Source organism: Dermacentor andersoni, chromosome 1 (genome assembly GCF_023375885.2).
Source record: "Dermacentor andersoni chromosome 1, qqDerAnde1_hic_scaffold, whole genome shotgun sequence".
NCBI lineage: Eukaryota > Metazoa > Arthropoda > Arachnida > Ixodida > Ixodidae > Dermacentor > Dermacentor andersoni.
Window position 1 is genome coordinate 204,488,630 of NC_092814.1, and position 27,628 is coordinate 204,516,257.

Genomic DNA, 27,628 nt, shown 5'->3' on the forward strand with positions numbered 1-27,628 from the left:
CGAAATAATCATTGAAGCCAACTGACAATGAAGTCAGGAAAGTGTGCAGAAAATTGATCTTTCATTTTAAATTGAAATGCAAAATAAATTGCTGATGAGGTTCACGTTTTGCGAAAACCTTCATATTCTTAACATTAAAACTATGAAGATTATCAAAGTTGAATGCATTTTTGGATGCAGTTAATTGCATCATCACGTTCTCATTTATTTTTATTATCGTTTCATGTCCTTGCAAATCTGTTCCACAAATTTACGGCACTCATATCATGCGGATGCCGACTGTGTATAGTTGCTATAATTTTATTAAGTTAATTTAATGACAATTATACCATCAAAGATTCGCAAAGGATGCTCTAGCAAGGATCTGTCATTCTCCACGGTACCTCTGAGATTGGCAGAATCTGCCACGGCGGCAGTTCTACAGTACTTAAATGCGTTCCAGTTCAGAGAATGAAATTCTCGCTGCAAAAGCGCACTATGTGGTGTTGCCGTAGAGATACACGTGAGGCACGACAAAGCTCTCCGTAGCTGCTTTGCTCGAGAGTTTAGCGGTTTGCATAACTGAATGTCAACTACCAATGTGCAAGTGGACCTGGTTTCAGACTACACGTCTGCTAGCTGTAAGGTTTTAATTTATATTGTATTTTGAAAAACAGACCGAGTAGTGTTGCCTTGAAATAAATTTCAGCGGATCGCACTGGCTTTCGATACATTTCTAGCGGCTTCAACCAGGCCTGCTCGACCTCGTTCCGAATCCGCACATGATAAGCGAAATAGAGGGTTCTCATGCTTAAGCCACTCCATTACCCCTTCGCAATTTCACCTTTTAGTAGGAGTGATACAAACGAAGCTAGCCTGGGCGACACGAATGGTAATTCGTCCATCTGTTCATTGTGTACGCTCTCTTTCCTTGTTGAAGTATGTGTCGCCAGTAGTCCATCAATTCAGCCTCTCGTATGACAGCACAATGCACGATACGTTTTTGAATGTAGCGGAATGATACCATAGCGGAAAGACGGGTAAATTTCAAATAGGAATAGTACAATGACGGGCAAGAGCATATCCTGCTATTTTCATTTCGGTCGCTAGCACATGAACCAGCCTTTATGGGGCCAACGCATTCGCTGCTTTAATGTTTGGGAGAAGGCCAGTAATTTCAAAGCATTGTCGAAGCCCCCCTGTTACGCAGTAGACAGACTTAGGTTAATGATACACTGTACAAATGTTTACACCCTTAAGGGAGTTTTCTTATCGCACTGCTAAGACCTTTACCAGGGCATTACAAAAATTTATAGAGGACGACAACGGCGCTTTAACTAGACAAGCGATGACAACAAGCGTAGTTGAAAACTATGTAATAATTCTGACAGCCTTTGGCGCAAAAAAATATCCGACAAGAGAATTTCACAGGCAGAGATATGAAGCTCTCCTTCGAATATTTCTGCGCGCCCAAGGCTGTCTGAATGATTACACAGTTTTGAACTACGACTTTTGTCCTCGCACGTCTAGTTAGAGCGCCGTTGTCGTCTTCTTTTTGTAAGGCCCTAATGGTAAGGGTGTTAGCAGTGCGATGAAAACACTCTTAAGGGTGCAAAAATGTTTACAGTGTAGTGTGTTGGTGACACAGTGTTGATGATAGTGCTAGGATGTGTATTAGGGCTCCAGTTGTTGGCTTCTACAAAAGTCGACACCGAATAAAAATTGTGGTTCAGACTGTAAAAGCTTCACTTATCTCGTAATTCCCATCATCTAACGCTGCCGGGATAGGCCCGCTTAATCATACGCAATAGGACGCGTATGACTGGACGTGGGCTGCTGCAGGTTACCGGTTCTTCCGCTAAAAACGCGGTATTTATGAATCTCAGGTGCGCTCATCGAACTTGCCACAGCCTTCTCCGCGGTGGCAAACACACGAGTGCTGTTCAAGGTTGCCGACAAGGCGAACGCCGACCACTACCCGCTGCAGTTCCTGCACGGCCTGCGGTTCTTCAGCCTCGCCTACATCGTGATGGGCCACTCCTACCAGACCATGTCAGATACGTGGTGTGAGCAAGTTATAGAAGATTGTCTTTCTCGGCTGCGCGTGCATGTTTTTACTTGCCGTTGCTGCTATGTGAATAGAAACACGTGGCAAAGGAATTCTAAAAGTGGCTTAAACCTCAAGGCAGATATAAGGAAACGACGCTAGAACGTAAAGAGAACGAACAAAAGCAAAAGCTGTCGCGTACGGGCAAAAATGGAATGACAGAGCGCTATACGACAAAAAGCCAAAGCCATATTAATTGTACGTGCAGTAGCGTGTACAGTTTTGAGGCTGAGGGAACATGTGAAAACGCCGTATTGGAAGATGCGTGCCCGGAATATTCTTTTTCTACCGGAGACAGGAGTATGTGGGTTCTATGCCGTTCTCCAGTCTCTAGCTGTCTCGACTTTTTCTGGAAAAGGCGAATATAAGAAGTATCTTTCAGCTCAAAAAATATCAAAGCACGAGATAGGCCTTGCATACTTCCCATCTAATAATTTGCGCAGTCTACAATTTGCATTTCATTTCAAATTACAAAAAGGAACAAAGACTAAATATTAATAATGTAGCTACATTCGCTTCGTTAACTCCCATTAACATGGCTTATAACACCAGGCACCTTTACGCGCGACAACTTCAAACAGTGGTTGTAAATTGTAAAAAGCTGTCAAAATTTTCAAAGTGCATGCAGAGAGATAGTGTTGATTTCAAAAACACACCTCTCTCCTAACCTTTATATTGTCGGATTACGGCTTGCACTTGTGGGATTGATATGAATCCTAAATAATTCACCAGCGCTGGTTTACCCAAAACGCACACCTTTTCTCAAGGCGGCCCATTATAGTCGAGATTACTGCGCGTAAACAATTCATATGGTATGTATGTTCATTTTCTACTGCATCTAATATGTCCAAAGCACAGACTGAATATTTCATTTCCTTTTGACAAAAAGGTCTTGTTGTTTATGACAGAGTTGTTTGCCCTGTTCTTTCTTTACATATAAGGGGGGAGGGCGAAGCTCGTTCCAGCTTTTACACTCGGCCACCTCATCCGCTTGGGGAAAACAAAGCTTCTCTGTATTTGACACATACCATAAAATACAAATAACTCATATGAACTACTTGTATGCAGGTGCATTCGGTTGTGGAATAATTGCTCGGAGGCTGCAGCAGACTTAGTTAATCATATGCCGAAGTCATTTGGCATGCGATGCAAATGTCGCTGGTCAACTGACGCCAGTTATTGCTTTTACAACACAGCATGTTTTTTTTAGTTTTAGTGAGATATATCCCACGCTCTCGTTTGGACAATCTCTGCAGGCTCCCCAGTCATCAGTACACTTCGTCATCAACTGTTCTGCTGTTATGTATGGTACTTCCTATAACAACAAGCCATAGTTACGAGTCATTTATGCAGATGAGTACACATTTTATTGTAATTCATTTCGTTGTACACGCAGCCACAAGTCACATAACGGGATTTGAGCTCTAAATCTCGACCTGCTGCCAATGCGAGAAGGATCCTCTAAATGTCACAGCCAAGCCATATGTAACGATGTCAAATTAATCGTGGGCTGTCTAAATGTTAACGCATTCTAAATGCCGACAACTGAAACTCTTGAGCACCAAATCGCGCTTCTATGAATTTCTTTTGCTCATGCGTGATTGAAGGACTCTATCAGTGTACTTGCAAATGAGCGCAAAAAGCAAAGTAAGCGACAAGATACGTTAATCGGTTACTATATTATAACAGTCTGTTACCTTTTCTTTCGCTTGCACCACCTCCGCGGCCCAGTTCAATTTTTGGCCCGCAATATTGAAGCATGCTTTCTTTCTTATCCTTTCAGCACGCCTGCAAAACATGTTCGCCGTCGTGAAATATTGGCCAAACATGATGATAGCGGCGGGATTCAGCAGTGTCGATACTTTCTTTTTTCTTAGGTAAGCTACTGCTTATAGCTTTTTTTTTTTCAGAAAACGCGAATGTTGACTCTGGCCTTGGAGCAGCCACTTAATTATACAACAAAGTGAGCTGCGTGGAGTAGGTGTATGAGCTTCCTGCACGTAGCGGCCATAGTACGAAAATGAACTTTGCTCTGAACAATCATGTAATTGTGCCGTACACAATAAGCACAGACAAAATATTTTTTGAGGAATTTTGGATAACAAGGGAACCGTAGGAATAAATGTTTCTTCAATTATTCGAGAATTAAAAATGGGAGGCGTTATAACCAGTGTCACGGAATCTATAGATTTCTATGGATATCTACTAATTATTAGTGGTACGTGTAGATAAAGATTTTCAGGTAACTTTTGAAATTCAATCTTTTTGTGTCCTTGAATAAGTCATGTCGCTAGACAATTTATGAGTAGCAGTGCACTGATCGCAGTGGGGGAGTGGCTTTCTTCTTTACCCGTTCTATATCTACTTAACACGAATAACGTGAATGATGCTGCTTACTTGTGGCAAGCTTCTCACTGAGCGACTGCTTCTTATGTGAGCAACACGCTGCTCTCGTACACGCTATGGCTTTTGATTGCCAAGTGACAACTGCAACAACAATAGCGAGTGTTCTAGAGGTTCTAGGGACGAGCCCGATAACAGCTACTAGACCCATTGAATTTCTGCATAAAGCAGTCGTATGCCTTCAGTTCCTTTTCCACAGCAGGCGAAAAATCGTAATTGAGCCAATGATGGATGGTCATTCCTACATATTGCGCATCAAAAGACCAGTAGCGGCGAACAATTCCACCTGAGTCTACGTTTGCTCCCTTTGCTAATAATTTGTTTAGGCTCAATAACGCAGCTTTATGGATAGAATGTGTTCTCATTGTTAGTAAGAAGCCATTTTAGGTTTAACCTAGTCTCTTTACGTTTTTGCTTACTCCTTGAAGCCAAAAACAGTCTCGTTCGGAGGTTTTCGGTCTAGTCCACGAGTCAAATATGACGCATTTTGAATGCAGAGGTCAAATAATTCTATACACATGTGTTTGATAGATTCCACGGGTCTTGCGGTATGACTGTTCGCACTTAATTTAACTCGTGGGAACACCAGACCGAGGTGAGGAGGGTTAAGGCAATTTTGTGGCTAGCATGCAGAAACAAGAGGAAACTCACTTTCAAACGATATAGCTATAGTTATGGAGCGATGACAAAACTACGCACTCACAAAGCGCATAACCCCTCATTCTTCCGCATCATTTTTTAATAATGTAGAATACCCATTTCGGTGGCAGATATTAAATAAGGTGATTGCTCAAGCGTGTTTCTGTTAATTGCCTCTGACCACTATACTGCGACTGACATCCTGCTAAAGAGTTAATTCGTTTGGAACAGAATGATTAATTAATTCATTTACGCTAAAGAGCAGGGAATGTTGTGTTCAGTGTACCTATATCAGACACAACTAAACTAATATTTAAATCATGTTTCAGCGGGTTCTTCCTTTGCCTCACTATCGTAAAACAAGAATCGAACGGGCCTCATGTCTTCATAATTGGAGTGCTTCGAAGGATTATCAGGTAAGCATATCTGAGCCATTTTCGAATCATGGAGGAATCAGGAACTATAAGTACCAGTATGATGTCAAGGATTAATTTTTAGAGAAGTGACAGATGAACATGAATTTCGTAGGCAGTTTGTCTTGTGCAACAAATGGTCTCCACAAACTGGTATATATTAGGAAAAGCACTGTCACGTCAAGAAAAAAATTTACCGACGATTACGATACTCCCTTATGCGAAATTTGAGCGCAGCTTTTTACGTGTCATTTCGCGATATATTGGCTGGCGCTGACAATCTGTCTCGTATGGCAGGTTGCAATCTGAGCGAAGTGTGGCGCATCTGCCTCGCTAATCGAGAGATCGCGAGAGGCAGCTCGTTGGTGATGCATTTGCGCGATTCACAGCAGCCGCCGCAGACAGACCTGCGCTCAGGCAGCGCTTTCTTTCCACACAGACGACGCGTGCTACTCTGGCGGCATCTCGTATCAATCGTCACCGCAAAGTCCGTCTTGCGCGGCACTACGCTTTTCTTCTCACGCTTTCGCCAAACCCTCCTTCTCCGCTTTCCACCTCATGGTTCCACTGCGCCCTCCTGCTCGGCTTTCCTCCTCGCGCTCTCTTCACTATCGCAGTTTTTCATCTGCCGCTGCGCTCCACGTTTGCTCTCGATCCTTCGCTGTGCTCGTTCGCTCGGTTACGAGGGACGCCAACGCTCGCCACAGGAACGGCCACCTAAGAGCTGCACTTTATTAAAAAGGCTCCTTGCATACAATTTGGCCTATTTCTTATTAGAAATATATTCTTTAATGGTGGCCGCCTAGTGATGTCCCTTGCCATACGTGCCTGGCATGCTACTCGAGATTAACTCGATGTTCCATACACTGACAGACAAAATCACAGACACGCACACATACACAAGTACACACGCACACATGCGGGCGCGGGCGCACATACATACATACATACATACATACATACATACATACAACACGCCACACAGCCTACACAACCTTACAGAATAGCAATTAAAGTACTTAGTAAAATAGCTAATGTTTTGATAATGATTAGGATATTTGATTGGCGTCTCCTTCGAAAGAAGGCTGCGATAAATAGTCACATGGATTGATTGAGCTATTCAAGTAATCTATATCAATTTATAAGTTTAGCGTTTTGTCTTTATCTGCTTAACCCTTTCTCTCTTCCTTAAAACATCTGTACATTACCTTGTACAGTTAACTAGGCCTGTAATAGATGCGGTCCTATGAATTTCTTCCATACTTTATTTCAACAAATACTCTAAACGGCTCTTGCTTATCTTTGATGCTCACCAGTTAATCCTTCCATCCCCTTTAAATCCCAGCGCTTCTGTAAGGTGGACGCTTCCTACGGGTCTCGCTGGGTGAATAATTTCGCATCCCATTTCGTTGAGCGCGAAGCAAGTGACGCACTCTTGTAGATAGAGTAAAATTATGGCATCGTTAATTCAGGTAAAGCTACTGGCACTGACCAAATATCAATGTTTCCCTACTTCAATATAAGAATTTGTTTCAATGTTGCCTGTGGCAAATTGGTCTGTCCCAGAAGCGATGCATGTCAAACTGATAGTAACAATATATCAGATAAACATGCACATCAGCGCTGAAGTGACGTGGCAAGCATTAAACTTAGCCTCTTTATAAAAGAATGTTTTTTTCTCATTCCACTCACAACTACATGTTCAAGGCACACAAAGTGGTAGTATTTTAGAATTACATTAGAAAAACTGAACTGCGCTGCCATATAGAAAATGAGTCGTTCCCAATGAATACATTCGTATTTTTTATATTCTTTTGTCATTACAGGATGTGCGTTCCACTCTTCTTTACCATCATGTGCTTCTACGTGGTTCCACTTTTTGCCACTGGGCCAGACACCAAATCGTTCTTTTTAAAGCTTTACGATGACGTAGATGAAAACTGGTGGCGCCTCCTTCTTCAGATCCGAAATTTTTTTGAGCTGACCCCAAAGGTAAGCGATGCATGTACCACTGACTAAACTTTGTTCCGCATGGTTGCGCTTACTCTATAGCCAGCGCTGAAGCATGCCTTCCTGAAGTTCCCGCTTTTGCATGTGAGCGGTCTCTTCTTTGGGGGGTGCAACAATCTCCGCTTAGTTGCTGCGATGCACACGCCCGACAGGGTAGGTGGTATCTGCAGATTTCTTTTTTCCTTTAGTAAGTGGACAGCTTCGAGGCGCTTCAAAGGCTTCGGTTGGTTTTACACTTTGCTAAGAAGAAAAAGAAAGGAGACTGCAATTCAGGCTCTATGACAACGCTAAGCAGCGACAGTCCTAAACACTATCACCGTGCGGTTTCTTGTTCCGCTTCGCTCCGGGCCATGTCACTGTTCTCTCTGTCGATAGACACAAGCAAAACACGCTTACACGCCACTGCTGATCGGGACTGCACCTTCAAGCGATGCGCTCTTCTTAACTAGTTCTAAAATTTCTTTGTTTTCATCCAATTTACGGCCTCTATATATCTCAGTACTAGTAGAATACACTGACATTTCAGCGATACTGGTAAGCTCCCTTTCATGTCGCGACAGTGTCTGCCATATGCGCTCCGAAATTTATTCATCTAGAGATTTTCTTTTCGTGATATAGGTCTTGCGTGACAACTGGCCTATATAAACGTGCTCCTTCACAGCTTGGCCAGAGGAGGCTGACTACCAAACGTGAATTCTCCTTGCGTTGTTATGCTATCAAGCATGACTTACATTTTGTTTTTGCATATCAGCCTTCAAACTTAGCCTCTGACGTTGCTTGTTTCTGTTTCTCCATAATATGTTCGAAGCCGCGTCGAGAGATGCTGAAGAAATTGATGTCGCCGACAAAGTGGATGTTCCGAAGACATTCCCCGTTAATCGATGCGCATAACCCTTCGTAACCCAGTATTTTAAATACGTGCCTATTCGAATGTATGGCGAGTTTTTTTTTTCACAATTCTTAGCCTTGAAGTCGTCCCCCGCCTTATATTCGAGGCGGATAGATTCAGTTACTATTTCAGCGTGGCGGCAGCAGCACCACATTTCTGGCGATCCAGATTTTAAACGGCAGTGCAACTAATAAGCCTTGACATGTGAGGCCGAAGAGGCAGTACGATGTTGTTGCGCGTATAATTCGTGGTAAATTCGAAACGTTTAACAGTAAAGGCGAGGTGCAGATTACATGCGAATTTCGCCTTCAGGTGCGACTTCACGGCAGCGCGCATTTCACCTTATGGTGTGGCTTCACGGTAGTGCAAATATCGCTTTATTATATTGCTTCATGGCATAGCCACGCGCACTACTGTAAAGCCACACCAAAATGCGAAATTGGCGTTGTTGTGGAAGTCATTCCTCAAAGCGAAATTCGCACATAACTCGCAGCGAATATTGCAATTCTTCCAAAGGCTTCCGATTATTCAATATTTCGGACAGTTCCAACCGAGTCTGAATATTCTGTCAGCTTCTGTATATCGCGTTATGTTAGTGTGCGTACTCCAGTTGTTTTTCTCGGGCCCCTAAATGCACCCTTGCTTTATTATCGGGACCGCGTAATAACCAAATAAATATGGTACCTCTTCCAAGCCATGCGTTAGATATCACCTTCCTGAATGCTTTATGGTGCTTGCTGATGGGCATAAACTGTGTTCTGGTGCTTTAGAATGCGTTAGTGCTGTTTAGTTTATTTAGTTGTCTGTTTGGGGCTGTAGTTCTGTGCGGTACATGGGCCAATCCCTGAGTTGAATTGAATTCTGGACTTTTACTTGCCAAAACCACCATCTGATTAGGAGGCACGCCATAGTGCGGGATTCCGGATGAACTTTGACCACCAGGGGATGCACGGAACACGACCTTTTTTGCATTCCACCCCCATCAAAACATGGCCACCGCGGCCAGGATTTGATCCTGCGACCTCATGCTTAGCAGCGAAACACCATCGCCGCTAAGCCTACCCAGCGGGTTGCTCCAGAGTCAGTGCAATTGATGTTATATAGCGACTCGCAACCGAATAAATAAGCCAACAGACAATGAAGTCAAGGAAAACATAAGCTAAATTATTCTGTTTCTAATTGGAAATGTTGAAATAACAATGAAAATTAGGGTAGTGAATGGGGGAGGAAAGCAGCTTGCCATCGCTGGCAGTGGGACCCACTATTTTCACATGACACGAGCAATGCTTTATATGGCACACATCGCATAAATTGTGTCTGCGTGCCGCCCCTGTATGATTTGTGCCTGTGTTTATGTTCTGGACCCCAGTTGTCCTCAAGTTACTTTTCTGTTGCTTTCTTTTCTCTGTTGCCCATTCTCTAGTTGACAAGGATGAATAACGCATTCATTCATTCATTCATTCACATACATAATGAGCTACGGTGGCGGCAGTCCATTCGCTCTTCTTCTTAGGTTTTGTAAGTATATAGGAAACCTAGCACTCGGAGTGTTATCAAGAGCCATTGACGGCCATGGCGGCTGCTGTGGAACATCCAGTCACCCGCAGGTACCATGTTTAACATGAACTCATAGGAACAGGAAACTGGCCCATAAAGCCTTGTATAAATCCTTTAAGTCTGCCATTGTAGACAACTTCACTTTGCGATGATGACTCGCACTACGATCCTCCCATGAAGTCGCCCAATTGGTTCCGCCAATAGACCAGTCGAATCACTCGTGAAAGTCTGTTACGAATCATAGCGTCTCCTTCTAGTGTGTATATATATATATATATATATATATATATATATATATATATATATATATAGATATATATATATATATATAATCTCCTTCAATCACCAATGGTGATTAACTGTCGATACAAGTGCGAAACATTCATAAGTTTATGCTAGGGTGCTTAAGACTCCACCGAAAGCAAGTCAAGATACTAGAATGACTCTGTGCATTATATGGTGAGCCATAATAATTACAGAGTAACTAAATATTTGAATTCTGTAAAGTCAGCCATGCTATGTTTCTTCATAAAAAGGATTGAATCACTCGCTCGAATTACGTGCACAAGTTATTTATTGGCGACAAGCATTTCAAAAAGAAAAAAAATATTTCGAGGTTGCTACCGACATGCCCCACGTCAAACATCACGTAAAACACGATTGTGCGTAGCGATACATGTCACTTAGAAGTAAAATGGAAGTATTTAAGGTTAGCAGAATGTTCAATGTACCTTAAGCTTAATGTTTGTGCTCTATTCTTTGCTACCACTGCACAGAAATGGCAAAAATTGGTCGCGTCCACAAATGTGGACGCCGTGGCTGAAAGGGTTATGGTTGTCGTTTGTGACAACACTGTTAACAATCAAACCAGTTTTGTCGTAACTTTTAGAAATTGGTTTGCCTGAAGAGATTACAGTTCTCCGCGTTGAGGCAGCTATTATTCTAGAAATAAACGCACTCACCGTCAAACATACGTGCGGTCCAATCACTGCTGGGCGTTCGATAAAATGCGTAGTTGACTAAGCTATCCGATTGTTTATATTAACGATATACCTTTGTTTCTTCCGTCCCTCCCGAACGGTTTGCACATCAAGGACACATGTAAATGTTTTGATTTGCAATTGCAGACCATACTTGGACATACGTGGTACCTGTCAGCTGACTTCCAGCTCTTCCTCATCTCACTTCTGGTACTTCTACTTTTTAGAAGGTAAGTTTGTGTCGAGAAGGCAAGAGAACGAACGTAGCTATAACAGCCTTCTACTCATTCGTCAAACTAGCTACATAGGGCGCAGATGCTCATCTTGTCAGTTAAATAAGTATGAGACTTTTAAGAACATTCAAGTTATGAACGTCGGGAAGACATAGGTATTCTAACGAACAAAATAATGTTGTTTCTTCTTTTTTTTTCAAGATTGCCGTGGTGTTTCTTGAGAAGCCTTTCACAAAACACGAAGTTTTAAAAACATCTTGACCTCGTTTTCTTTATGTGCCTGTTTTTGTAAGAGGCACTCCAAAAAGAAATACAATAAATAAAAAGAAATAAATAATTGCCCCCCGAATGTTATTGTTTCGTTTGGGAATACGATTTTTTAAAAAGGTACACAACAAACGTATTATTCACTAACAAAATTTCAGGGATATTGGCCCTATGGGAATTTGATGTAGGATCTCCTAAATTAAAAAAAGAAGGAATGCAGCTGGTTGCTTAGAAAGTCAACACAGGCTGCCTGCGTCCTGGTACGGTTTGTCCTGATCAGTCAATAAAGAAAAAAACTGCCCGATGAGGCTGGAATTTTCTCACCATCTAATCTCTGCTTTACAATACACGATGATAATCAATTTACTGAAGGAGCCAGGAACTTAAGCACAAGTGACACGACACGAGCGCTTACAATCTCTGTAGTAGGATACACGTTCGCCTTGTATTGCCAGATAATCTTAGTTGATAGAGACAAGTAACTTCTAATCGTCATTCTTGGTACTAGCATGAAAAATCAGTGTAGAGTAGACGCCCGTCATCTGTCTGTTTTGAAAGACACCCTTGGATAAATATTATTGGTGAAAATGCACTCAGGCATGTCAACTTGACGTACACGAGCAATATAATGAACAATGCATTTTACAAGTCACTCATAATTGCATTATCTGCAAGAGACTCCTAAATTGACTGCTGGATTTCGATGTCCAGTTATATTTTCATTCCATGCTGCGCGGCAACCCAAGCAATTAAAAAAAAATTAGCTTGTCGCGTATTCTATTTATTGTCCAAATTCGACATCACAGAACACACTAATAAGGCGTAAGCTTTCTAGTTTAATTAAGGCCTAAGTGCGCCATCTTTCTTTGTTTCTAGCTACGATTCTAGGATAGCGCGCTCTTCAATAGCTAAACTTCCCATACTGTCGCCGTTAATAAACAAGAGTACGGCAGTGTATTGCCTTAATAACATATTGTTGTTGTTGTAGGAGTTGTTACTATTTGTTCAATGAAATGCTAAAAATTACGCATTACTTTTGATTCTTTTTAATCCCCATTTCGACCTTGGAACAGTGAGCTTAGGGTGATTTCATTTTCTTGAAACAGAAGGCTAGAGAGCAGCTCAAATGTTTCAGCAGCTGATGAACAACATTTAACGAGGTGCCATATTGTTTAAACATGCAGAGAAAACGCACAGTTCACGCTAATGAGAAATTGTCACACGCACTGTGCGTGGGTGTCATTGCCTTGCAATTACTCCGCAACCCTAAAATGCTTTGCGCATATCACCTGCGCAGCCGGAAAACACTGGCAGTGGGAGCCTTTGTCCTGCTGTCTTTTATGGGCTGCGCCTACGCTACGTGGACCATATCAGGATCCGATTTGACTCCTTTCGTCGTGTTTCCTGCCGAGACACCACAGTGAGTACGATGAAAGAGTTCCCACATAAACCGAATATGGTCGCCAGTATATGAATCCTTCAGTGTAGCGAAGTTTACGTCGCTTAACCTTGTGAGGAGCGCATTTTCCGATTCCAGAAGGCTGAAATTCTGGCCTCCATGCTCACAGTGTAAAATAAGACCTACGGGGAACGAAATTAGGGCTGTGGTTCGAAGGATCAACATTGTCAAGGTTCGACGAGCCCCCCCCCCCCCCCCCCCCCCCCGGTGCTCTTGAAGAAAGGAAAATAAAGTACTTGCAATGTGGCAACATTTAAGCGACCACTTATCGCGAACGGCGGCACGGGCGCACAGGCTAGCGTTGCTTTTTCTTCGGAGGCTTCCGCGCTGCCACAGCTGACACCACGCACGGCAGAGCACATCAGCACAGTGAAGAGGTTCTTGCCTTCGCTCGAAACAAGCCATGTTTTGAGGCAACAACAACAACAAAACCCATAAGTGTTGCCTGAACGGGAAACCAACGAAGTGCGCGCGAATTGCGTAGATCCCTTTAGTTCTCGCTGAGAACGATATCTACATGATTGCGACTTGCAGGTCGCGCTCGCCCGGGCTTGCCGGTGTGGGCATCGGTCACCTTCAGTCACTTTTTGGTCTCCAGTCGCAAATCGCCACGCGACCTCCTCAAGTCGCCGATGTGAGCGAGCCTCAAATATTAGCTGAAGCCAAGCGTGCCGTCCTCGAAGCGTTGTTCTGCGGTCCCTTTTTTGTAGCTGCTAACGCCATTGACACTGAAATTCTGCTTGTTAGACAGGCTCACTGATTGTGATTGTTTCCGCTGTGCAGTGCCCGTGTTTGTAGTTCCATTTTGACTTCCGAACACATAAAGAAATGCTTACAAAATTTATTCAAATTACGTCATTGCAGGTGAATTATTTGCCCAGGCGGACATTATCTGCAAGGAAAATCAAAGCAAATAATTCACTAAATAAACTTATTACAATAATTACATCCTTTATATGTGTTATGGCACATGTTTATATTGTAAAATTGAAAGAAATCACCGTAAAAGTCTACTTACGTGTTTGACCTTTCAAAGTGACCATGCAGACAGAGATAACTAGCGTGATATTATTTGTTCAAGTAATCTGATCACACACACAGCGCCACTAAGCATGGCTGGTGGTGCGATCTCCCCCCCCCCCCCCTGTGACGTAAGAGGGAGGGGTAAAACAAGGCTTCTCCATGCCGCGTTTTTGTTTCAATTTACATTGCCATTTCAATATGTATAGAAACCCATAACTAGACTTTTATGGCGGTTCCCTTCAGCTCTCGAATATAAACATGTGCCGCAAAGTTTGTAATAAGAAGCTGTTGGTTCTTTCAATTACTTAAAGGAATGCTTTGCTTCTAAAAGCGAAGCTTTTCTTTGAGAACCTCGTCGGGTTTCGCGACCGTGGGTGCTGCGGCCTGGCTGCTCCCTCGCCGAATAGGACAACCAATCACAGCGAAGCACGCCCACCACGCGCGCCACTGGGTTCCTTGCAGCACCACCAGATGGCGCTCGCCTCCGCGCATTCACGGCAGCGGCTGCTTTGGCGGTGCGCTGAAAAAAAAAAGAACCAGAAAGCTCGCTTTCGCGCATCCGCGGCCTCACGGTTAGAAGGAAGTAGACGCTTCTTGGGGATAGAAGGGATTATAATTGTGCGACGTGCACATGCGCGTGCTGCCTCTGAAACCATGATGCGTTCAAGGCGTACGTCGTACTCGCTAGTTGTCAGCAACTACGCTTAAATAAAGCTCGGTATAATTCGTGTGTATGTATGTGTGCGTGTGTGCGTGTACTCGTGTTTCGACTTTTCAGGCACTCACATATAGCTTCGCTGTATATTGATACTGACTCGTTGGATCTGCTGCACTTCCTCGAAACAAAAGTTTTGAATTTTGAAAGTTTTCAAATTTGAACAAAAATTTCAATAATTTGGGATAGCCGGCGGTACTTAAGGCCAAACCTCCCATTTTTCACATTTAATGCGGAAGAAAGAAAATGAGCTGCGGCGGGCTCCGTCAGCATATGCAATATCTACTGAACCGAAGGTACACGTCTTCGATGAGGTAGGTAAATTCCTTTCATAGTATTTTCTCTCATCTGATAGATCTTACGCACACGCACGCACGCACGCACGCATGGAACCGACCAAACTTATCGTGACACCATCTACATTACATTTGCTTACTTTTGGGGACACGTAGTGTGAAATGCGCCGACAGCAACTGAACGTGTTCTTCGTCTCTGAAGGGGACATGTGAGCATTTCGAACTTCTGCCCTGGTATGAAAGTAAGCTTCATGTCGAATAATCGATGCATTGCCTAGCTATAGCAAACGACAAGAGCCAAATATGTTTTTAAGGTGCCAAAGGGCGTGCGATGTGCGGCAGGAGGCCTAAAAAAGGGGTCCGATGACTGCGTACCCACTTAAGCCCCATCGATAATAGAAAGCTTTAGTTTAGAGGACGCAAAAAGCTTGCGTACTGCCACTTAGAAAATCAGCGTTGATTATTTCTTCACATTTTTTAAAATATTTGTTGGCTTTCTTTAGGACGCAGAAAAGCTTATTACATTACAAGTAGGAAGGTACAACCTACTGAATTAGATGTTTCCTGTAATGCTTTACAACTATTTCATTAGTAGTTTTGCAAATGCTCTGTTTTCGTTTTTTTTTTTTCTCTAAAGCTATAATTAGCGAAGTGAATTTGTCTCGACTAATAATGCAATAAGCAGAATACAAAAGAAGGAAGTAGCGTGCCTTCCCTCGTACAACGGCCAATAACATGCCTTGGTCGCGTCCTTCTATAAATGCCGGCATATTTTTAGACCTTGGCTAAATTTAGCTGGGACATCCCACACAAGTTGTTTATCGAAGTGATACATGAGGTGTTCCGTATCTGCTTTATGCCTGGTCTAGCTTAGGCTAGGTAGAGCTTCTATGCGCCGAACACCATTAACGACGCTATCGTCAAGAATTTTGTAACGTGTTTTTGGGTGGTGATCTATTGCAGAATCGTGATGCGAACCGTCAACCAATACTACATACGGCCTTTCTACCACGCTGTGTGCTACTTCAGCGGCTGTATCGCGTTCCTCGTCATCGACGACGTCAAGGAACGAAAGATGTCAAAAGTAAGTTACGAGCTTTCAATGAGGCGGTTAGTGACGAACTCATACCGAGCCTATGCCTATGTAACCCTTCCATTTGACTATAAACGTACAGATTAGTGGAAAGGACGCTAAGCGTGACAGTAAATTACTTTAGACTGATAAGGTGTTACACAAAAAAAGTATAGGTAAGGTATTCTTCCGGACATAAACTCTGTTAATAGAGATACTTAGCAAAGTTGACCGTTTGAACTTCGCGCATGAACCAGTAACGCCTATGACATCAGCCTAGGACATTACAGCGACCTAGCAGATTATCCTTTATTTCGGTAATTTCGTGAAAGAGAAATTCCCAAAAGTTGTTTTTTCTTGGGGGTGTGTGTTAGGGATTGATCTTGGAAAACAGCTGCTGGAAAATGAGTCGCACGTGATCTTGAAACCCTTCGTTTTGTACGAAGTACAAGAAGAGCGCTGATGTCCGTGAATCCAGCTGTGTAAGTATGGATGTAGGCTTGGGTTTGGGGAATGTACTCAGTAGGAAGACTCTATTGCTGGTTCTTCAAGAAGTATGATTTAGCAATCGATGTTCATGCTTCGCTTGAACGCTTGTCTCTTGAAGTTGTATAGTGAGATGAAAGTATGTTTGATTTCACGATTGTATCACATTACTTTATCTAAATAGTAATTCTGTTTTGATGTATGCTCGCTTGAGAGAATGCGCTCGACGGAGATCGCATTCCAATGGGCGCGGAATTCAAAAACGATCATGTACCGTCAGTAGGTGCGCCCAGGTAGTTATAATTGATCTGTAGTCCCTCACTTCGGCATGGCTCCTAATCCAATCGTGGTTTTGTGCACGTAAAACCCTGAATTCTTATTTAAAGGGGCCCTGAACCACTTTTTATCGAAGTGGAGAAAGACATTTGATGTGAAGATAGGCTATTTCAGAACCACTTTGCCGCAAAAAGTACATCAATGCGTTCAGCAGAAGCGGAGTTATCGGCAATCAAACACGGCCTCAGCTGTGCTCCTCTTCCTCCTCCAATGCCTTGCACTGTGAAGGCTACGGCGGAGACGTCACCGTGGCGCGCAGTTCAAGTTTCCGATTTGGTGGCCATGCCGCGCTAAACGTAAGCCAAACGCGGCTGTCCTCAGAGAGCCGCAGTGCGCTTAACCACTGGCGGCACCTCGCGGCGGCCGCGGTGTCGCCGAGCGCAGCCACCAATAGCAGCCGCGTATTGCAGTGTGCTTTATGACGAAATAAAGCACACAGAAAAGAGCGAGGATCATGGGGTTTTTGAAAGAAGAGCGTTTGAGAGAAAGGTGACTTCGCGCTCCGCTTGCGAGCTCAACGCACCGCGTACGACAGCAAAACTTGGCCGATATGTTCACAACAGCGCATGCTACCCGCGGACTATGTTATTTCACCAAGGTCGTGGGGTGGTTCAGGGCTCCTTTAAAGAATGTCTTTTGACATTGTTTGATGTGAATAAATTGGGCAAATAATATTACTAGATCGTGACTCTTGAAGCTTCAAGTGGATACAGTGGTTTGCCGTGATGAGTCACGGTCAGATATTGTTCAGTGGTCAACCCTAGGTAAAATTGATTGAAAGTTTAAATATATTGTTTTTTCTTGCTCATGGTTTGCCTATTCTTATTTTGTGGTATGAGAGGTTCTTCACAGGCACCAGCTTGGTGCAAATGGCAAAAGGTATACGTAAATTCCGTAATTCTTCATAAAGCACAACCTTGGGATTTCAGATTTTTTTATTATCTCCATGCACTGTCTTTTACACCTATGCCCATCCAGTATATTACTCACCTGCTAGAAGGGCATACCGCAGCTCAGTCTGTGGATACCTCGAAATTTATTTCTGTTTACTCTTTCGAGTTTCCTGCTATATTGTTTTTCCCTACACGTGGGACAGTCACGGGTGTCTGCATACTCGTGCACAGCTGCTGCAGCACTCGTGTTGTCCGCGTCTTTTCGTCGTACCTTTCTCCAGCGCTGCCTTCCTCGAAATGTCAGTCCAACTAGGCCCAATCTGGACCTTGGTAGTTGCCTTCTTAATAAGCAGAGTCATCAATACCATATTAATGAGCGTTAGTTGGTTCATTTTGATTGAAGCTAATGCAGCGCGGTTGAAAAACATACACAAAGGAAGGAGACACCACAGGACAAGCGCAGACTGCCCACAAAAATTTTATTTCAGAAAACCCCATATTTCTATAGTCTGCCCAGAACAACCATGCGTACCGATACAAGACCAATATTAAAATTTTCCCCTCTGGAAGGATATCCTTTTTTTTCTGACAATACAACAGAAGGCGTACTTACACACTTATTTCCGGCCTTTTTCTTATGTAGGACATTTCTATTATTTTTCTTTGATTTTCGCTAATCCTTTCTTAAAAAATCCGGTCTTCCCAAACAATAGAACTAGTGCATTCATACATTTTGCAATGGGCGGCTATGTGGCAACCATACCCATTCTTAACTTTATTTCTGTTTTGACAGGCTCGATCGTTCAAACACTTCCCCGTTTGACCTATATAAATTTTACCAAAGCCTAGCAATAAGGAATGAGTGGCTGTTCGGAAGAAGAAATGGCAGACAGTGCCAACTGAAAGACATGATGCACAGAAGAAAACATAAGACACCTGCCGTGTGACTGCCCATCGTACAAAGATGAGAAGCTTGCTCTTCGAACAGCTTGAGGCCACTTAAATGGCAAACCTTTTACAAAAGAAAAGATCCTGGGACCATGGCATCGTGCGTCTGTTTGCAAAAGTACAGAAACGCGGCTGCGCTTCTTGAGATGAACCAGCTTTTGTGATCGTTTGTGATGAACTGTACGATGAACACTTCATTCTGTGTGTACCAGTGCAAAGTTTGAACTTCTATCTTCCTCCCCATATTTCAGTCCCCTTCTTCCCTTCCTCTGAGCATGGTAGCTAATCGGGCTCTGCCTGGTTAACCTCCCTGTCTTTGCCTTATGACTTTTCTCACTCTTACCACAGCTTATCGGCATCCGGGAAAACGCGTTATAAGTGCATTCTGTGAATTCAAATTGATCATTGGTTGCTTCGATGAAACTTGGTTTGAAGTTTTGAATTATGTCACATGTACTTCAGTTTTTGCGTGACAGCTGCTCTTCGCTTGTGGTATGGTACGTACGGCATCAAAAGGAACGCATGCCATGTTTTTGTCGTGTCCAGGGCGTGCAGTTGGTGGGTTGGTGTCTGGCCATTTCGTGCTGCCTTTGCTGCATCTTCATGAAGCACGCCTGGTACGCGAACTCGAATCCCACTTCGGAAGCTGGAAAGCTATTCACGGCGTTTTTTGACCGTGTTCTGTGGTCGCTGTTTCTCTCCTGGATCACGCTGGCGTGCTCTACGGGCCGAGGAGGTGAGGCTACCTTGACTACATTTTTTTTAAAAATCTGGATACTGTCTTCAGAAGCCTAAATTTACTTTTTTTATGTTCTTGACCAAATTGCTCACAGATTCTCAGTGCTCGTCGGTAAAAATAAATTACCATAGCAGTGCCGAATGTCTACGATTAACGGCATGAGCGTAAGAGCCGCTGAGCATCACAACACATTGTATCACGTATAGGAGCAATCCAGAATATCGATTACAAGTTCTATCAGTCACGTTTACATTCAGAACATCATGTGCACAGATAAACTACGTCACTATAATAACATTGCTCGGAGTGAGTGTTCAATAAAAAATCAATTACATTTTAATGATATGATCCTCACATTAAAGAATATTGTGCTTGATCGAATTTATCGCACATTTAAAGCTTTCAAGATATTCGCAACCTTTAACTGTTCATAACTAAAGTGCTTCTTGCAGGGATTCCTTTAACAACTCTCACTAGAGTTATGGGGTAGCACTTTCATTATTATTGAGTTAAACACATTGTCTGCAACAATATTTGTGGTGTATTGTATTTGTTCAGTTTATATGGCGTACGGGTAGGCCAGGTCTAGCACCGTCCCCGATGGGTATGTTATTTGTCTTCCGCTTTGTTCGCTTACCATAACCCTCCATACTCCCTTTGGATAGCTTCGTATTATCACTGATAGTATGCCGTCGCTCTTTTTATCCTGCAGGAGTCCTAAGCAAGTTCCTGTCCTACAACGCTTTCGTGCCGCTGAGCAAACTGTCGTTCGGCGTCTACCTTATCCACTTCCCTTTCATCCAACTTATGCTGCACGCGTCCAGAGAGCGCATATTCTGGTCACACTTCAACCAGGTAAACATTTATCAAGGGCGTCGTAGACTATGAAGTCCGGAGGTAAATATGTGGAAGATCACTGGTAAATCTATAGGACAAAATTTCTTATACAAATAAAGTTCGGAAACCTCGCAGTTAAACATGAACTGCGGGAACAAACACGCCCTGTTGTGGGCACGCTGTAAACGCCTTACTCTGTTTGACATATAGTTATTCCGACGGCAACCGTCCGTATACATGTGACCGCATAACATTGTTCCTGTTTATTTATCACTGCCTTCAATGCTCCCTGCAACGTTATTTTTTTTCATTTCGACACTATTAGAGAACACGTTCAATTTCTTAAGGAATTCAAGCTGCGATTTGGCTGGAATTATATTACAGGGTGGAAACACCTGGCTGTCGATGGCATTGCAGTGTCTGCGATGAAGTCAAGAGAATTGCCATAGCCAGGCAACTAGATATCAAAGACAGTCACGAAACAAGCTAGTATAGTAGATATTTATGCAGCAGTGCAGAATGGCACGTGAAGGGGTACTGTGGCAGCAGCCACGTCTCACGCTCTAGCTTTGGAAGTTTACACCACATGAAAAATAAGTTCTGGTCATCCCCAACAAGGATGAATTTTTCTTCAACTGAGAATATTTCTTATAGAGAAACCAGTAAAGGTTTCCATTGGAAACTTCGTTCTACAGTCGGGAGATGACAATTTCCCCTATCATGAGCAATAAAAATACATATATAATATCCCAAAGGCAAAGCTAAATCACGACATGTAGTTTTGTGGACACTTTGAAAGTAGCAGTATGTTTAACGCGTACGTGTATACGTGTACTGTACATATGCCGTATTCAGCGAACAGCTGCGGTCCGATATGTACAATCCCAGCATATTGCGGAATATAGAATTGTTAGGCGAGGTAAATAATAATGATCATAGGTTAGTTAGGTCTAGGATTGCTCTCAATTTGAATGTAGAAAGAACAAAATTATTCAAGAAGAAACAGCCCAACCTAGACGCAGTAAAGGTAAATATAGACGAATTGAGGCTCGCGCTCGCAAACAAATATGCAGCTTTAGAACAGGAAGATGAAGATAACATGGAGGTAATGCATGAAACCGTAACTAGGCTGATTTAAGAAGCAGCAATTGAAGTGGGAGGTAAGACACCAAGGCAACCAGTAGGTAAGTTCTCCGAAATAACAAAAGACCTAATAAAGAAACGACAAAGAATGAAACTGTCTAACTCAAGCGGCCAGAAAGAGTTCGTTAAACTGTCGAACCTGACATACAAGAAGAAAGTAAGCGATATTCGAAATTGTAATGTTGGAAAGATTGAGGAAGCAGCAAAACATGACCCTATCATGAAATCAGTAAGAAGAAAACTTGGCATAGGACAGAGCAAGGTGTGTGCAATGAACTATAAGCAAGGTAATGTTTCAGAATCAGAATCAGTTTATTCAAGACAAAAATGGGGATAATTACATGAGAAGTATATACAGAAGGAATATACAGAATGTCATCAGCAATTTCGATGATATAGCAAAAGCAGCAGAGAAATTTTATACTGACCTGGGCAGTACCCAGAGCAGGCACGATACCTCCATTCGAAGTAGTAGTGAACAGGATACAGAGGTTCCTTCTATAACTAGCGATGAAGTTAGAAGGGCCTTGCAAGACACGTCCCGGGGAAAAGCGGCAAGAGAAGATGAAATAAAAGTCGATTTGTACAAAGATAGAGGAGATATTGTGGTTGAAAAGCTTGGTGCCCTTTATACGCAATGCTTCACAACGTCGTGTTTACCGTAGAGCTGAAAGAATGCCAACATTAAATTGATCCGTAAGAAGGGAGATAACAATTGAAGAATCATCACCCAATTAGCTTGCTTGCAGTATTCTATAAATTATTCACCGAGATAATTTCCAATTGAATAAAAGCAACTCTTGACTTCAAGCAAAGAAGATAAGCTTACTTCAGGAAAGGGTAGCCTACAATGGATGACGTCCATGTCATGCCATCAGTCAGGCAATCGAGCAATCTGCGGATTACTATCAACGTCTCTAATGGCTTTCATAGATTATGAAATTTATTTGGTTAAGTAGAGGTACCAGCAGTCATGGTGGCATTGCGCAATCGAGGTGCAGAGCAAGCATGCGTGAATATCTTCGCAAATATCTACCGGCTGCACTGGTTCTCCACAAGAAAAGCAAAAAAGTATCAAGGGTAGGCATAGAGACAGAATGTCTCCAATCCTATTCACTGCATGCTTAGATGTATTCAAGCTATCAGACTAGGAAGGCTTAGGAGCGAGGATCAACGGCGAATATCTCAACAACCTTCAGTTTGCAGATGACCTTTTTCTGTTCAGCAACACAGGGGATGAATTGTAACAGACGATTGAGGACTTTAACCGAGAAAGTGTAAGAGGAGAGTTGGATATTAATATGGGCAAAAGACAAAGGCAATGTTGAATAGCCTAGTAAGGGAAGAAAAATTCATGATGGACAGTCAGCCTCTAGAGTCAGTGAAGGAGCACTTTTAACTAGGTCAATTACCCACAGGGGACCGTGATCATGAGAAGTAAACTTACTGAAGAATGAAATAGAGCTGTAGTGGTTACCGCAGGCATTACCAAATGCTGACTGAGAGCTTACCGTTGCGTTAAAAAGAAATGTACGATCACAGCGTTCTACCGGCACTGACATATGGGGAAGAAACTTGGAAGCAAACAAAGAAGCTCGAGATTAAGTTAAGGATCACGCAAAACGCGATAGAACGAGAAATGTTAGGCGTAACGTTAAGAGACAGGGAGAGAGTGGTGTAGATCAGAGAGCAAACGGGAATAGCCGATATTCTAATTCACATCATGGGGGGGGGGGGGGGGGGGGGAATCTAGCTTCGCAGGCCATGCAATATGCGTAGGGCAGATAACCGGTGGGTGCATAGTTAGATAATGGGTTCCAAAGGAAGGGAAGTGCACTCAAGGACGACAGAAAATTAGGTGGGGGGATGAAATTAGGAAATTGCCGGCGCAAGGTTGGAATTATCCAGCGCAAGACAGGGGTAATTGGAGATGGCTGGCAGAGGCCTTTGTCCTGCAGTAGACATAAAAATATGATGATGATGATGATGATGATGATGATGATGATGATGATATACGAAAGGTACGTAACAGTTGCCACAGTCACATTTCCGCAACAAATCATCACTCCACTTACGTTGAGCATTAGTAGCCCCAGCCTGCCCCTCCGCGCGCTTGAGGATGAAGCAAAAGAATAATGACATCGAGACGCTAGCATTGATGTTTCCTTTTGTTAGCAGTGCCTGCGATAGTGTCGGTTTTTATTTGGTGCAATCTGTACCTTTAAAGGAGCACGTCTCAATGTTCTGTCGCTTATGCATCATCAGACATTTGATACTATCGTTTGACAGTTAAGTATACGGCATATGCGAAGCATGCCTGTCGAGGGTATTTATGCATGCATGATATTATCAATTTTCTTTATGTGCCTAATTTATAAGGTGAAGCCGTGTATTCTGAACTTACGCAGAGACAGTGAACGTTTACTTATTGGGTCCATTCTGCGAGCCTGCCAACTGTGTATTTCTATTGGGTGCGTGCATGTGTATATAAAATAAACAAACACAGATTGCGGAGGAATTCAAGACGAGTGTACTGAACTCTAAAATATAAGCCTGCTAATATCATTTCAATTAGGTTTCTGCCACAAACACGCCTCACATTCCGACAATGAATGAATGCATTTAGCTGGCTTTTGAAGACGTCTTTGTTTAACAGAAATCGGCATTCGAACTATGCAGGTGGTATGCTGTGGTGGCGTTGAAATAATCCCTTACGATGCTGTTCATTTATTCATCTCATACACGCACTGAAGGAGTGAACAAAAGCAAAGTCTTTTCACCGTGACTGCAGAGCTTTTCATAACACTTTTACTGCAGACTGTTTACACATCAAATGTTCTACCGCCACTTGTAATGTGACCACGCGCTACCTGATGGCCATCCTATGTGGCGACAGCTGCAAAGAAATCACGCCATTTTTGTTGCTCTAGCCACAATGTAAATGCATGGCCATTCGAACACGATGACTTGACAAATTCTTTAGTTAGTTAATTCAAGTTTATGGCGCAAAAGCGACTAAGGCCATGCTGCGCCAGTCACAGGACAGTTCAAGATCCAATGTTACGGCAGCAATGGCTGCGTTACCTTAAAGTCGATGTAAATACCCAGTTTCATCTAAAAACTTGAACAAGTTAGTGAATGGCACTAGCGGCTCATCGCCCAATATTAAGGCAGGGTGTAAAGGTATGTGCAAGTGATACAAATTGTTGAAATGTCTCCGCCTGTGTGCCTCAGTATGTGGACATGACATAATGATGTGGTTTACTGTAAGTTATTCATGGAATGGTCTCGCAAGTTGGTGGGTTTTCTTTTCGAAATAGAAAATTGCCTGTGAAATGCGTGTGTCCAATTCGAAGTCGACATAACATCACCTCATACAACCGTTCTTGGTGTCTGCATGATTTCCACTCGCCAAGTAGGGTTTAGTCACATGTAACTTGTTATTTATGCAGGAGTTCCATTCTTGTTGCCATTTTGATACTAGGGCCTTACGAATCACTCGGATACTGTCTTTGTATGGAAGTGTTATGCGAGTTAGGATTTTTCGCACTGCCATGAATGTGCTTCTATCTGCTACTTCATTCTCTGGTATGCCAACATGGCTTGGGACCCAGCAGAATCGTATGGCTTCTCCGTATTTCTTATTAAATACCATGTTTAAGATATCGCCAAGCTGGGGTTCAGTTCTCAGGACACCTAATGAATCGGTATAAATAATAGCATTCTTCTGCTTGTCGGCAGTAATTTTCTTAACTGCCATCCATATTGCGTAAACTTATGCGGTAAAGACTGAAGAAAAATTATTTATCCGAATGCTCCGTCACTGTAAAATACCGCGTAGTTTTTATATTTTTCCTGAACAGCTCGGAACTCTTCTATTATGTGTTCTTGTGGAATGTCTTCTTTCTTTAGACGTGTTAGTGTCCAGTCACATAGCTGTCTAACGGTATTCTTCGTGTCGTAAGATAAGTGGCCGAATCATGTTCGGTTTATTTGTGTAGTGTACCGAAAAATATTTAATGATAACGCTCTCTGCTGCCTCAAACTCACAACGACGCTGTTCTTTTCTCTTTTTTTCACTCCTAGATCACACTGTTTTTTGCGGTGCTCGTTTGGAGCTTCTTTCTGGCGTACCTGGCCTACTTGGTATGCGAAGGCCCCACAGCCCTCCTGGACAAGCTTGCCTTCCAGAGGTTCACTAGAAGAGGACGTCCTTCGGGAAACCAAGCTCAAGAGCCGTGTCTGGACTGTAGCGCTGAACTGCCGGAGAAGAAAGCGGAAAATGGCCGGGTCATCTCACAGCTCACCAGTGGCAAAATGAATGGCTATACACTCCCCGATCCGTGGAACGGCGCCGTGCGTGGTCTGTCGTGGCGGTCGCAGTGGGTGCCTCAAAGGCTTTGATTGCTATCTGCTGTAGGACACTGCTTCATTTCATTTACTCCTGATGAATCAACTGCCTGCAGTGTTGGGGCGTCCTCGTCGGAAGCGGCAGGTTCGACTCGCTGCCGCCGCGGTCGCCTCCTCGTTTCGATACAGAGGTGAAGTGCCACATGAAACAAAATAAGAAAAAGCCATTGCACCGCGTCTCTTCGTGCACGTGATGTGCGAAAACGGGTGGTTATACTAAATGCGGTGCACAGTACCCGCGCAGCAATCCTTGAGTTGCAGCGTTCCGACGCTGCAGCGCTGCCTGTGCTATCGGTATCATCGTCAGCACCATCACCCACATGAGAACAGAAACTTCGTCTTCATACTCTCGTCAACCAAGTGATACCTCCAAGTTTCTCTGCTGTTTGCTTTTCGTGCGACTAAAAACGGGTCTCAACTGCGTTTTTATGATGTTATGTGGACACAATTGTGCACGAACTAGTGGTTGGTAGGCAGCCGTAAACCGCTGTGCATCTCTATGGAGCGGTAAACAATGTGCGGTGGTTTGCTGTTGTACTGTGCACATAGATGGCGCTGCGTCTGCCAAATATATATGTATAATACATGTGAGTGTGCGTCGGTGTAGTGAGCATAGTAATGTCATTTCAAGCTTGTATATGAACGCCGAACATCGTCCTTGTGTTACTGCATTCGCAGGTTTGGGTCAGGCTGTACTGAGTGCAAGTATTTATTAGTCTGTAGCACAAATTACGATGTAGTCTTTCTCCACAACAATACGAGCACCATGTGTAGCTTTGTGAAGCCTCTCATACCACACATTAAGTTCTGCAAAGATCTGTCGTACCCTGGTCCCTCCCCGTGTTTTCAATGGGGGTGGTCAAGTTACCCGGGAATAAAGTCAACAAATATTGCTGCCAGTTCGCCTTGCATTTATGCCGGTTATTGCGATCACAACCAAAGAGAAGGTGAAACGATGTACTTTGCCATTTGTCAACTCTCTTGTGCACTTTCTGTAGTTGCCGTTTCCATACGGTGTGGCAAAATAAGCATCTTTAATAAATTTGCATTTCTTTCGTTACAAAAGCGACAAATCTAGAAAGCACAATGATTATTTTGCTCTTTTTTGGGGGAAGTAAGGTCGACTATTTTTTAAAGTACCACTTCTGAAAAACTAAAATTCGATTTAAAATTGAGTACTCTGAGGACCTCAATGAGGGAACTTGCAGAACGAAAACTATCAAGGAGAACTACAACAAAACGAAGCAAGCTAGCATTCATATCAATAATGGGAAAAATAAAATGCGCCAAGTGATGAATACCAACGCAAAATAGAACGTAAACTGAAAAAAAAAGATCATTTAGCGCAATATAGGAGCACCCTCTCAAGTAGAACATCGATTGTAAAACGCAAAAAAAAGCGCATATGGTTAAATGGTACACATGCGCATTTCGTTATATATGATACAAAAACAAAGTATTATTGCAGGAATACAGATAACAGCCATACAAAATCATGAATAGTAACACACTTTTGATAAAGTGATAAGGCTGTCTGAAATGGCAAGTTTCAGTTATTACGTAATAAATCACGTAGGCATAGCCACACTGCCATCGATAAGCATCCAGGCATCGTGTTCAACTCAAAACTGTCACGAGGAGATGATACAGAGTTTATAATTACAAAACATACAAAAACTTTGCCTTTATTTGGATGTGCCGGTGCTGCGCCATTTATTTATCTTTAAATCGGGCTAGTATAACTTCGTCTCTACTGCCTTGATTATTGTCGATGGGTAATGCAATGGTCAGCAA

General features: G+C 43.0%; 1 protein-coding gene across 1 annotated transcript; it reads left to right on the top strand.

The window, feature by feature from the left end:
* Positions 1 to 5,468: 5,468 nt before the first annotated feature.
* LOC126546921 (nose resistant to fluoxetine protein 6-like) lies at positions 5,469 to 26,734 on the top strand. The gene is made up of 8 exons (XM_050194640.3): positions 5,469 to 5,544; positions 7,368 to 7,533; positions 11,125 to 11,207; positions 12,775 to 12,897; positions 15,934 to 16,054; positions 19,252 to 19,441; positions 20,157 to 20,299; positions 25,511 to 26,734. Exons 2-8 carry the CDS (start codon positions 7,369 to 7,371, stop codon positions 25,826 to 25,828), a joined length of 1,143 nt encoding a protein of 380 aa, XP_050050597.3. The 5' UTR covers positions 5,469 to 5,544; position 7,368; the 3' UTR covers positions 25,829 to 26,734.
* The last annotated feature ends 894 nt before the right edge of the window (positions 26,735 to 27,628 follow it).